This window comes from Lontra canadensis, unplaced genomic scaffold (genome assembly GCF_010015895.1).
Source record: "Lontra canadensis isolate GAN:19392208 unplaced genomic scaffold, GSC_riverotter_1.0 scaffold38, whole genome shotgun sequence".
Lineage (NCBI taxonomy): Eukaryota > Metazoa > Chordata > Mammalia > Carnivora > Mustelidae > Lontra > Lontra canadensis.
The window spans coordinates 11,720,036-11,733,478 of record NW_022631032.1 but is presented as its reverse complement, the minus strand read 5'-3'; the positions used below and the strand labels follow the sequence as shown (position 1 = coordinate 11,733,478).

Below are 13,443 nucleotides of genomic sequence, written 5' to 3'. Positions count from 1 at the left end.
TGCAAAGCACCTGTATTGCAAAGACGACTTTTTTTTTTTTTTAAGATTTTATTTATTTACTTGACAGACAGAGATCACAAGTAGGCAGAGAGGCAGGAAGGGAGGGGGGAAGCAGGCCCCCCCTCTAGGCAGAGCGCCCAATTCAGGGCTTGAGCCCAGGCACCCTAAGATCATGACCTGAGCTGAAGACAGGGGCTGAACCCACTGAGCCACCCTGGTGCCCTAACAAAGACGACATGCTGACTAATTTTAGGGCATGTGCCAAAACAGCAGGAATCTGTGAACCTTCTTCAGAAGTGGAAGTGCTGACAGGCACCATTTTTCTTGCTCTCCTTCAGCCTAGGTAGACCAATGAGATGACAAAAGACAGTTCTGATGTTAGCCATCGGTCTTGCTGGCACCCCTTGTCATGCCTTGGTGATCCTTTGGGGACTGGCACCAGCTGGCATCCAGCAAAGTGCCTCTTGGTCAGTCACACCCAGCAGCCAACCTCAGTTGAAACCAGTGTCCCCCCAAAGTGGCTACTGCCCTGTCATACTTGACAGACAGCCCTAGCCAGGACTGGCACTCTTCCAAAGCAGCTCCTGCCCTGGGAGGGGTTAAAGAGCCACCCTACCACCACCACCACTACCAGCACAAAAGCTGCAGCTAAGTCTCTCAGCCAGCTGTGGCTGGGGGCTAACCACACCCAACAAAACAACTTCTGAAGCTGCAGCCAGAACACCAAGCCCGCCAAGTCAAGGGACATCCCTGTCCACTAGTGTGCCCACAGTAGCTAAAAATGCTCATTACAGCCAGTAGGGCTAGAGACCAGCCACACCAAAACAGCACAACCACAGCAGACGCAGCACAGTCACAACAGGAAGGCGCACACAGTCCATGTAGGGTAAACCCTAAATTTCCTAGTTTTGGTGACCTCGGGAAATTGAGTTAATAAACCCCACAGAATACCTGTACGTAAGGTCACTACTTCCAAGACCAGGAGCTGTACCTGACCTACCTAATACATAGAAACAAACACATAGAATAAGACAAAATGAAGAGACAGAAAAATGAAAAAAACAAGACAACATCTCAGAAAAACAACTAGATGAAATGGTGATAAACAATCTTCCTGGTAAGGAATTCAAAATAACAATCATAAAGATTCTCACCAGACTTGAGATAAGAGTGGATGAATTCTGTGAGAACTTCAACGAAGAGAGAAAATATAAAAAAGAACCAATCAAAGCCAAAGAATACAATAACTGAAATGAAAAATACACTAGAGATTATCAACAAAAGATTAGAAGATTTAGAATGGATCAGTGATCTGGAAGACATCCAAATTAGAAAATGAGAATAAATTAAGGGAACTCTGGTAGACATCAAGAGTACCAACATTCACATTATAAGTATTCCAAAAGAAAACAGAAAAAGGCAAAAAGATTATTTGAAAAATTAATGGCTGAAAACCTCCTAACCTGGAGAAGGAAACAGACATCTAGGTAGACAGAAAAGAGAGCCCATACACAACGAACCCAAAGAGATCCACAGCAAGACAAATAACTAAAATGCAAAATTTAAAGAAAATCCTAAAAGGAATAAGAGAAAAGCAATTAGTTACATACAAGGACACGCCAACAAGACCATAAACTGATTTTTCAAAAAAAACTTCAGAAGCCAAAAGAAGTGTGATATAATCAAAGTGCTAAAAAGAAAAAAACCTACAACCAAGAGTATACCACCTGGTAAGATTATCATTCAAAACTGAAAGAAAGATAAAGAGTTTCCCAGATAAAAGTTTAAAGGAGTTCCTCATCACTAAATGGGCTTTAAAATTCTAGAAGAACTTTGTTAACTGGAAAAGAAAAAAATTATTATTAGAAGTAATAAAAGAAGTAATAAAAACTGTGAAAAGATATCACTGATACAAGTAAAAACATGGTAAATGAAGTAGATAAACACTTATCAAGCTAATATGAGGGTTAAAAGACAAAAATACTAAAATAAATTTTACCTACAATAATTCATCAAGGAATACACAAAATACAAAGATAATAAAATATGACATCGTATACATAAAACATGGAAAGGGAGTAAAAATGTAATGCTTTTAGAATGTGTTCAAACTTAAGCAACCATCAACATAAAATAAGCAGTTATATACATAAGATGTTATATATGAATGTCATGATAACCACAAACCAAACCTACAACAGACATAAAAAATAAAGAGAAAGAAAAAAAGCATAATGCTAAGAAAGTCATCAAATCAAAAGGCAAGAGAGTAAAAGAAGACAGGTACAAAGCAGAACTACAAAATCCTAGAGGAGAACATAGGCTGTAACCTCTTTGACATCGGCCACTTCTTTCAAGACAGGTCTCCAAAGGCAAGGGAAACAAAAGCGAAAATGAACTTTTGGGACTTAATATTAAAACAAAAAGCTTCTGCACAGCAAAGGAAACAGTCAGAAGAACAAAGAGGCAACCCACGGAATGGGAGAAGATATTTGCAAATGACACTACAAAGGGCTGGTACCAAGATCTATAAAGAACTTCTCAAACTCAACACCCAAAAACAAGTAAGTCAAAAAATGAGCAGAAGACATGAGCAGACACTTCTCCAAAGAAGACATACAAATGGCTAAGATGGTTCAACATCATTAGCCATCAGAGAAATTCAAATCAAAACCACACTGAGATACCACCTTACACTAGTTGGAATGGCAAAAATCAACACGGCAGGAAACAACAAATGTTAGAGAGGATGTGGAAAAAGGGGAACCCCCTTATACTGCTGGTGGGAATGAAAGTTAGTACAGCCGCTCTGGAAAACAACAGGGAGTTTCCTCAAAAAGTTAAAAACAGAGATACCCTATGATCCAGCAACTGCACTATGAGGTATCTACCCCAAAGATATAGATGTAATGAAAAGAAGAAGCACATACATGCCAGTGTTCATAGCAGCAATGTCCACAACAGCCAAACTGTGGAAGAAACCAAGATGCTTCATTAGACAAATGAATAAAGATGATGTGGTCCATACATACAATAGAGTCATACATACAATGACTCAGCCATCAGAAAGGATGAATTCCCACCATTTGCATCGACATGGGTGGAACTGGAGGGGATTATGCTAAGTGAAATAAGTCACACAGAGAAAAACAATTATCATATGGTTTCACTTAAACGTGGAACATAAGGAGTAGCACGGAGAACATTAGGGCAAGGAAGGGAAAAATGACGCAGGGGAAATGAGAGGGGGTGACAAACCATGAGACACTATGGACTCTGAGAAACAGACTGAGAGTTTCAGAAGGGTAGGTGGGGGGTGGGTTAGCCCAATGATGGGTATTAAGGAGAGCACGTGGGGCGCTTGGGTGGCTCAGTCATTAAGCATCAGCCTTTGGCTCAGGTAATGATCCCATGGTCCTGGGATCGAGCCCCAAGTCAGGTTCCCTGCTCTGTGGCAAGCCTGCTTCTCCTTCTCCCACTCTTCCTGCTTGTGTTCCCTCTCTGGCTGTCTCTCTCTCTGTCAAATAAATGAACTCTTTAAAAAAAAAATAAAATAAAATAAAAAAAAGGAGGGCACGTACTACAGGAAGTACTGGGCGTTATATGCAAACAGTCATGGAACACTACATCAAAAACTAATGAAGTACTATATAATGACTAACAGAACATAATGATAAAAAAAGAAAAATCTGGAAAAAAAAGAACTACAAAACAATCAGGAAACAGTTAACAAAGCAACATTAAGTACATACATATCAATAACCACACATTAAATATAAATGGACTGAAATGATCTGACCAAAAGGGCAAATGTAAACTAAAAAAAGACCCATCTACAGAGTGACTACAAGAAACTCACTTCAGACCTAAAAACACCTACATACTGTAAGTGAATAAAGAGAAAAAGATACTCTATGCAAATAGAAGACCCTCCCCCAAAAAAAGCTGTGATAGCAATATAGATCAAACAAAACAGACTTCAAAACAAAGACTAAAACAACAAAGACAGACAATACCTAATGGTAAAGGGATAAATCCAGCAAGAAAATGTAACAATTTTAAATATCTATGTACTGAACATGGGAATGCCTTGATACATTAAGTAAATATTTAGAGGCATAAAAGGAGAAACTGACATTGATACAATAATAGTAGAGGACTTTAACACCTCACTTATATCACTGGATAAATCATTCAACCAGAAATTCAATAAGGAAATTCTGTCTCTGAACAGCACAATAATAGATGAGACAGACTGAACAGTTATATACAGAACACTCCACCAAAATTTAGCAGAATACAGTTTCTGAGTGCAAAATAAAAGATTCTCCAGGATAGATTACATGATAGGCCACAAAACAAGTCTCAGTAAATTTAAGAAGACTGAAATCTTATCAAGCATCTTTTCCAATCACAACACTATGAAACTTACAATTACAAGAAAAAAACTTGAAAAAAACCACAAACACCTACAGACTAAACATTCTACTAAACAACCAATGGGTCAAGAAAGAAATCAAAAAGTACATCAGAAAATAAACTGACATAATTGAAATTAGAAACAGAGCAGTTCAAAATATTTGGAAAAGAAAAACCAGTTGTACTAGAGAAGTTTATAGCAACACAAACCTACCTCAAGAAAGAAACAACGAAAGAGCTCAAATAATCTAAACTCACACCAAGAGGAAACAGAAAAAGAACAATTTTAAGCACAAAGTTAATAAAAAGAAAAAATAAGAACAAGAATGGAAAAAACTTAATTACAGACAAAATAAATAATAGAAAAGATCAATAAAACTAAGATCTGGTTCTTTGAAAAGATCAAGAAAACAGATAAACTTTTAGCCACATTCATCAAAAGAAAGAGGACTTTTTAAAAACCAGAAATGAAAGAAATTACAGCTAACACCACAGAAATACAAAAAGTAAGAGACTGCTTCAAAACACTATATACCAACAAATTGGACTACCTAAAAGCAACGGATAAATTTCTAGAAACACAAAATTTTCCAAGAATGACTTGGGAATGAAAAAGAAAATCTGGGCCAATTAGTAGTAATGAAACTGAATCAGTAATTACTAGCAATGAAACTGAATCAGTAATCAAAAACTCCCCAAAAACCAAAGGCCAGAATCAGATAGCTTCACAAATGAATTCCACCAAACATTTTAAAGAGTTAATACCTACCCTTCCCAAATTATTCCAAAAAGTTCAGGAGGAAAATAATGTTTCTAAATTCATTCTCCAAGACCAACATTACATATATACCAAAACCAGACAAAGAAACTAAAGAAAATTATACGCCAATATCCCTGATGGATATATATGTAAAAATCCTGAACAAAATATTAGCAAACTTAATTCAATAATGTATTAAAAGGATCATTCACTATAATCAAGTGGAATTTATTCCAGGGATGCAAGTGATGGTTCAGTATCTGCAAATCAATCAATGTGATAAGCCACATTAACAAAATAAAAGGTTAAAAACCTTTATGATCCTCTCAAGAAATGCAGAAATAGGATTTGGCAAAATTCAAACTCCACTCACGATAAAAACTCTGAAGAGAATACAGAAGAAACACTCCTCAACATAATAAAGGTCATATATAACAAATCAGTTAACATCACAATGGTAAACAGCTGAAAGCTTTTCCTTCAAGATCAGGCATAACACAAGGATGTCCACTCTCACCTTTATTCAACATAAACTGTAAGTTCTAGCCACAGCAATCAGACAACAAAAAGAAGGAAAAGGCATCCAAATTGTTAAGTATGGAGTTAAGCTGTTATTATTTGCAGATGACATGATACTATATATAGAAAACCTAAAGACTCCATCAAGAAACTATTAGAATAAATAAAATCAGTAATGTTGCAGGATACAAAATTAATATAAACAATCAGTTATGTTTGTATACACTAATAAGTAACTAGCAGAAAGAGAAATTTATAACTGCAGCGAAAAGGATAAAATACTTAGGAATAGAGCTAACCAAAGGAAGTGAAAGACCTATACCCTGAAAACCAATAAGACACTGAGGAAAGAAACTGAAGACAACACAAACAAAAGAAAAGATACAAAGATTTAATATTGTTAAAATGTCCATACAACCCAAAGCAATCCATAGATTCAATACAATCCCTATCAAAATATAAATAGCATTTTTTTTTTACAGAACTAGAATAACCCTAAAATTCATATGGAACCATAAATGACTCCAAATAGCCAAAGCAAACTTGAGAAAGAAGAACAAAGGCAAACGTTATCAGAATTCCTGATTTCAAACTATACTGCAAAGCAACAGTAACCAAAACAGTATAGTACTGGCACAAAAACATATACACAGATCGACAGAAGAGAACAAAGAGTAGAGAAATAAACTGATGCATATATGGTCAATCAATCTCTGACAAAGGAAGTAAGAATATACAATGGTGAAAAGACAGTCTTCAATAAACCATGTTGATAAAACTGGGCAGCTACATGCAGAAGAATAAAACTGGACCACTTTCTCTGTTTAAAGATTTTTTAAAGATTTACTTAGCTGAGAGAGAGAGAGAGAGAGAGAGAGAAAGCTGGACTACTTTCTTTCACCATATAAAAAATAAAGTCAAAATGAATTAAAGACCTAAATGTAAGACCTGAAAACATAAAACTCGTAAAAGATAACATAAGCAGTAAACCCCTGAACACCAGTCTTAGCAGTACTTTTTGGGTTCTATCTCTTTGGGTAAGGGCAACAAAAGCAAAATAAACAACTGGGACTACATCAAACTAAAAAGCTTTTGCACGATGAAGCGAACCAGCAATAAAACAAAAAGGCAATGTAACAAATAGGAGAAAATATTTGCAACTATATATCTGATGAGGGATTAATGTCCAAAATATATAAAGAACTTATAAAATTTAATCCCCAAACAAATAATCTGATTTAAAAATGGGCAGAGAACATGAATAGACATTTTTCCCTTGAATACATAAGGAACATGAAAAGATGCTCAACACTAATCACTAGGGAAATGCAAATCAGAACCACAATGAGGTATCACTTCACGCCAGCCAGAATGGCCAATATAAAAAAGATAAGCAATAACAAGTATTGGCAAGAGTGTGGAGAAAAAAGAAGCCGTATTGCACTGTGAGAATATAAACTGGTGAGCCACTAAGGAAAATACTGTGAAGGGTCCTCAAAAGATTAATAATAGAAATACCTTATGATCCAGTAATTCCACTTCTGGGTATTTACCTGAAGAAAATGAAAACACTAATTTGAAAACATATGCACACCTATGTTTACTGCAGCATTATTTACAATAGCCAAGATATCGGAGCAACCTAAACATCAATCAATAGATGAATAGGTAAAGAGTGTGTGTGTGTGTGGTATATGTGTACACACACACACACACAAACACAGACATGTGCACATGCACATGCACATGCTCAACAGAGTATTACTCAGCCATAAAAAAGAATGAAATCTTGCCATCGGCATGGCAAACTGATGGACATCCATATGACATGCTTGGACCTAGAGGGTATAATGCTATGTGAAACAAGTCAGACAAAGAGAAATACCCTATGTTTTCACATATAGGTGGAACCTAAGAAATAAAACAAATGAACAAAGAAAACAGAAACAGACTTGTAAATATGGAGAACTGACGGTTGCCAAAGGGGTGGAGGGAGGAATTAGGTGAAGTAGGAGAAGGGGATTAAGACGTATAAACTTCTAGTTATAAAATAAACAAGTCACAGGAATGAAAAATACAGCATAGAAAATGTAGTCAATAATACTGTAATAACTTTGTATAGGTGAGAGAGAACTACATTTATCATGAGGAACATTTCATAGTGTATATAAATGTGAAACCATTATGTTGTACACCTCAAATTAATATTGTATATCAACTATACTTCAATTTAAAAGAACGTATATTCAAATTAAGTGTCATCCTTTCACCCCAATTCCCTCTAGACTTTCCACCTCATTTACATACACACACAACACCCTGCAGGTAGCCAGTCAATATTCTGTTTGGTCTTTCCTGTTTCCATTTGCTATAGAGAATATATGTATTCCATTTTCCCCTTTCTTCCAAAGAAAGTTGCACACTGTAGACACTCTTGCACTTTGCATTTCGCCCTTAAAAATGTATCCTGAAAATCTCCCTGCATCAGTCCATGGAGATCTTCCTCATTCTTTTTTACAGTGGAATTTTACAAAATTCCATTGTATACCTCCATGACAAATTACTTTATCACTCTCCCATATATGAGTATTTAAGTTGTTTCCAACATTTTGCCATAGCAAATAATACTATATTAAGTAACACTGTGCCTTTATTTTCTTAATTCTGGAGGTCTATCTTCATGGCAAATTTACAGAAGTAGGATGACTGGCTGGATAAAAACAAATGTAGTTTTGGTAGCTCTTGCCAAATCTCTTTCCATCAGAGATGTATCAATTTTTATTCCAAGGAACAATGTAACAATGTCTATTTTCAAATAGCTTAACCAACAGAGTATTGCAATTTTCAAATTTATCAATCTGATAGGTGACTCTCAGTGTAGATGTCATTTGCCTTTCTCTTCTTTCCTATGTTTTAAGATATGCTTACTAAATTTTCATTAGTATTTGGGTATATTTCTGGATTTTTATTATATTCCACTGATGAGAAAGACAGTGTGCTTTCTTCGTTAATCATATTAAGATCATTCTATGACTTTTATCAAAATGTTCTAAAATCCATTTTTTCAAATGCCTCTTCAGAAACCAAGAAGATACTAGATAGGAAAATTGGCAAGGGGTGGAAACAGAGAATTCAAAGAAAAAGTAATAGAAATAGCTCTCAAGTCTCACTCAAAAGAGAAATACAAATTAAAATCATCCATATACAAAAATTAACCACAATCAACAACCTAAATATAAAGCTGTAACTATGAAACTATAGATTTTCCTTCACTTATGATGGGGTTACAACCTGATAAGCCCAACATACATAAATTGAAAATATTAAGTCAAAAATGCACTTAATACATCCAACCCATTGAATATCATAGCTTAGTCTAGCCTCCCTTAACTGTGCTCAGAACACTTCATTAGCCTACAGTTGGGTACAACTTTCTAATACAAAGCCTATTTTTATAATACAGTGTTGAATACCTCATGTAATTTACTGAATGCTGTACTGAAAGTGAAAAGCAGAATGATCGTAGAGGTAAAGAAAGGTTGTGAGTGTATTGGTTATAAAGTTTACCACCAGTTATTACCTGACTGACTAGGAGGTGTGGCTCACTGTTTCTGCTCAGTATCAGGAGACAGAATCCTATCACCTACCTCTAAGCCCAAGAAAAGGACAAAATACAAAATTCAAAGTACAGTTTCCATTGAATGCATGTTATTTTTGCAACATCATAGAGTTAAAAAAAATCACAAGTTGAGGTGACTATGCCACCTGGGTGGCATAGTCGATTAAACATGGGACTCCTGGGTTTCAGTTAGGGTCGTGACCTCAGTGTCATGAGATCAAGCTCCACGCTGGGCTCCATACTCAGCGTCGAGCCTGCATAAGACTGTCTATCACTCATCTCTTTGCCCCTCTCCACCACCTCTCTCTAAAATAAATAAATAAATCTTTAAAAATAGATTTTAAAAAAATCACAAGCTGAACCATAGTAAGTTGGGGACTGTCTTTATTTGAAAAAAAAAAAAAAAGGATAAATCTTCATGCTCTTTTATTTAGTAATGGATTCTTAGATTTATGAATCTAAAAGCATGAGCAAAAAATTTTTTTAAAAAGATGAAATGGACTAAATTAAAATTTAAAATGTTTGAGCACAAAAGGATATCTTTAAGAAAGTGAAAAGACAAGCTACAAAATGGGAAGAAAGTAGTTCCAAGTTATATATCTGATAAGGGCTTAGTATTCAGAATAGACAGAGAACTCTTAACAATGCACAATAAAAGGAAAACTAATTTAGAAATGAACAGACAACTTGAATACACATTTCTTCACTTGATCTTAGCCAAAAGGTCGAGAAGTGACTGAATACACATTTCTTAAAAGAAGATATACAGAAGGCCAATAGACACATGAAAATCTGTTCAAAATCACTGACAGCTGAGGAAACACAAAACAAAGCCACAACGAGATACCACTCCAAACCCACTAGGGACACTTAAAATAAAAAAAAAAAATGGAAAATAGCAAGTGTTGGCAAGGACGTGGAGAAAAGGGAACCCTAGAGCACGGTTGGTGGGCATGTAAACTGGGGCAGCCACTGAGGTAAACAATATGGACAGGAGGTGAAGAAATAAGAATCCTTTTAACATTTTTTACAGGAATATAAAATGCTACAGCTGCTGTGGAAAACAATTTGATGGTTCCCTAAAAAAGGAGAATAGAATTACCATAGGACCCAGCAATTCCACTCCTATGTATTTAACCCCCAAAATCAAGAAACAAGTACTCAAACAGAATTTTTTCATAAATGTTTATAGTTGTGGAAATAATCCAAATGTCCACCAACAGATGAATAAATTTAAAAAATTGTGATCTATACCACAATGTTATTCAGCCATTAAAAGGAATGAATTATAGATACATGGCACTACCTTGATAAACCTTGAAGACATTACAGTTAAGTAAAAGAAATCAGACACAGAAGGTCAGATGTTGTAGAACTACTTTTATATAGGATGGCCAAAACAGGCAGATCTATAGGAACAGAAAGGAGATTAGAATTTGCCAAGGGCTGAAGGAGGAGAGGCGAATGGGAATGAGTAACTTAATAAATATGAGGTACACTCCTGGACTGATGAAACGTTTTGATACCAGAGAGAAGTTGTTGCTCAACACTCAACATTGTGAACATGGTAAAAGTTGCTGAACTATACAATTTTAAATGGTTAATTATAATAAATAAATAAATAAATAAATAGGCTTATGTATGTTAAGTGAATTTCACCTCAATTAAAAAAAATCACATTGGCACATCATTTTTACATCTTTCGTAAGGCTGATCCCAAAATTTGATAAAAACATTGCTGAAGAAACTAAGAAGAAACATTCTCATGTATTACTAATGGGAATAAAAATGGGTACAATTCCTATAGAAGTTAGGCAATATCTGATATAATTTTACAAACACATTTTTCTACATTCTTCCACAAAGAGCAAATAAGGTATACACAAATTAATTCATTACAGTACTGTTTGTAATAGCAAAAGACTACAAATAATGCAATGGGTTTTAATAGAAGACCAGTTAAATTAAATTACTGTACATACACACAAAAGAATGCTATGATGCTATATTAAAAAAGCTCCTTATACATGAGGATCTTTTGTGTAACAGTGGTGGAGAAGGAAAGAATATATATTCCTATTTAAACATACAGAAATTAGATAAATAATGCCAACAGACAGATAACTGAATATACAAAGTAGTTAAATGCAGTTAACTCTATGGAGATAGATGGGAAGGCACGAGGTGGTAAGATTTTTTGTTTCATATATTCTAAAGCTTTTTGGTCTTTTGAAAACTGGGAATGAATTAAAAAAGGAAAAAAAATTTTTTAAAAAAGGAAAAAATTTAAAGACTGCCAATTGATTTAAAATCAAATCTGAATCAAACAGAACACTCAACACAGATTACATAATACACTTAAACTACTTTATCACTAAGTTATTGCCTTTAAAACTACAAAATTAACAAAGTCACCTTCCTCCAAATAGCATAATCTCCTGCCACTCTTCACCAATCTCAATGCTCTCAGATTAAGGTTCAACCTCTATTTATGCCTAAGAGTGTACCTTGTTTTCTTGTCTTAAGGCAGTTATACATAATGTGTTAACTTGGACCTTTCTCATCCCCTTTAACTTTCTTTTTCTCAGCCTCAGTCTCACCACGGAGTTTCTTTCTCTGAGATGCACTTTCTTACAAATATTCTAACATTTACACACACACAAAGATACAAAGCCTGGGCTAAATCAGAAGTCCCTCTTTGTTATTACCATAGTGTCTTGTCTTTAGAGACACAGATACCAGACTGAGACAAGCTTGACTCTGAATCTTGAGTCTGGCACTTAAACTAACTGTATGATATCCAAAAATTTACATCAGCCCTTTAATCTCAGTTTCGTGATCTATAAAAATCATAATTGCCTGATCTATTAACTAATATATTAAATGAGCAAATTCTTGTAAAACACAAAGCCAAACACATACGGTCATTAAACTGTAACCAGTGTTGTTATTCTTAAGAAGGCACTATTGGTATATTTCCCTCTCTGCTCCTTGTAATAAAACCTCCTTTGAAAACTACACATACTCTAATACTGCAGAGACTGTCTTGAGTATACTCTGGAAGAGTGCTTAATACAGGATAGGTGTTCTGTAAATATTTGATAAACTACTTGTGTCAATACGGTGAGTGACAAACAGAAGTAAAAAAGCCTTCAAGCTATCAACTGTATTAGTGATCTTAAGATCACTGTACTTTCTGTGCTGAAAAGCAAAGAATGCTAATTTACCAGCTGATTTCCCCCATGTAACACATTATAATCTGTTAAGATTTATCTATTCCCGAGAAGGAAAATATCTATCAATATGATAAAAATAAAATTACATTTTATTTTAAAAAAACTGTCTACAGATTTCCAATGGATGAATAACTTAAGAAACCTGATTCTGGTACTTATGATACTTAAAGCAAATTATTAAGCTTCAAGTACTTCATCTATACACTGAGGACCAAAGTATTAACAAGGATATAAAGTAATGAATGTTAGCAGCTAGCAAAATCCCTAATGTGGAGCATAAGTACAAATAAGATCAGTAAGTATTAATTATAAAAGCTTGTGATCTAAACAGTCAGTTCACAAATTGAAACAAATTTTAGATTTCCTTCAAATTTTCATAAATTTTTAGAACTCTTGTTATTTCATTGCAAAACTGAACAAAAACAAGATGAAATATCCTTAAATAAGAATAATTTTTCTTATCAGAAAAAGATCAGGTCATAGTTATAGGATGGATTATACATAACTAAAGAAAGATGAAGTAAATTTAACACTGTTGGACTGACAGACTCAATGTAATTATTTATCCCAACATTATGTACCTCGACATCCTGAACACTGGATAAAAAAGTTGATTAAATCCAGAAGTGCGATGTCCCTGTCTTGTTTATATGATTCAATCCAGTCATCCACCACGGACTGTAGAAAAAAAAATATATAAAAATGAAAACTTCAAAATAATTGATATTACAGCAAATAAATTTTTTAAAAGTTTGTGATTTTTATCTGTGTGTGTCTACTTAATCATTTCTCTGTAGCTAAATAAAACTAAAGATTCCTTTATTTTTAAAGGTAATTAAAATATGACTTACTAGGTTTCAAAAATTTGTTTAGACCACAATATAAATATG

General features: G+C 34.6%; 1 protein-coding gene across 3 annotated transcripts in view; it reads right to left on the bottom strand.

The window, feature by feature from the left end:
* Positions 1–13,443, bottom strand: part of STAG1 (stromal antigen 1) — a 425,489-nt gene that overhangs the window by 205,936 nt on the left and 206,110 nt on the right. For all 3 annotated transcript variants that reach the window (XM_032869634.1, XM_032869636.1, XM_032869635.1), the window contains one exon: positions 13,135–13,231. In XM_032869634.1, coding sequence (XP_032725525.1) covers positions 13,135–13,231 — 97 coding nt within the window. The remainder of the gene's footprint in view (positions 1–13,134; positions 13,232–13,443) is intronic.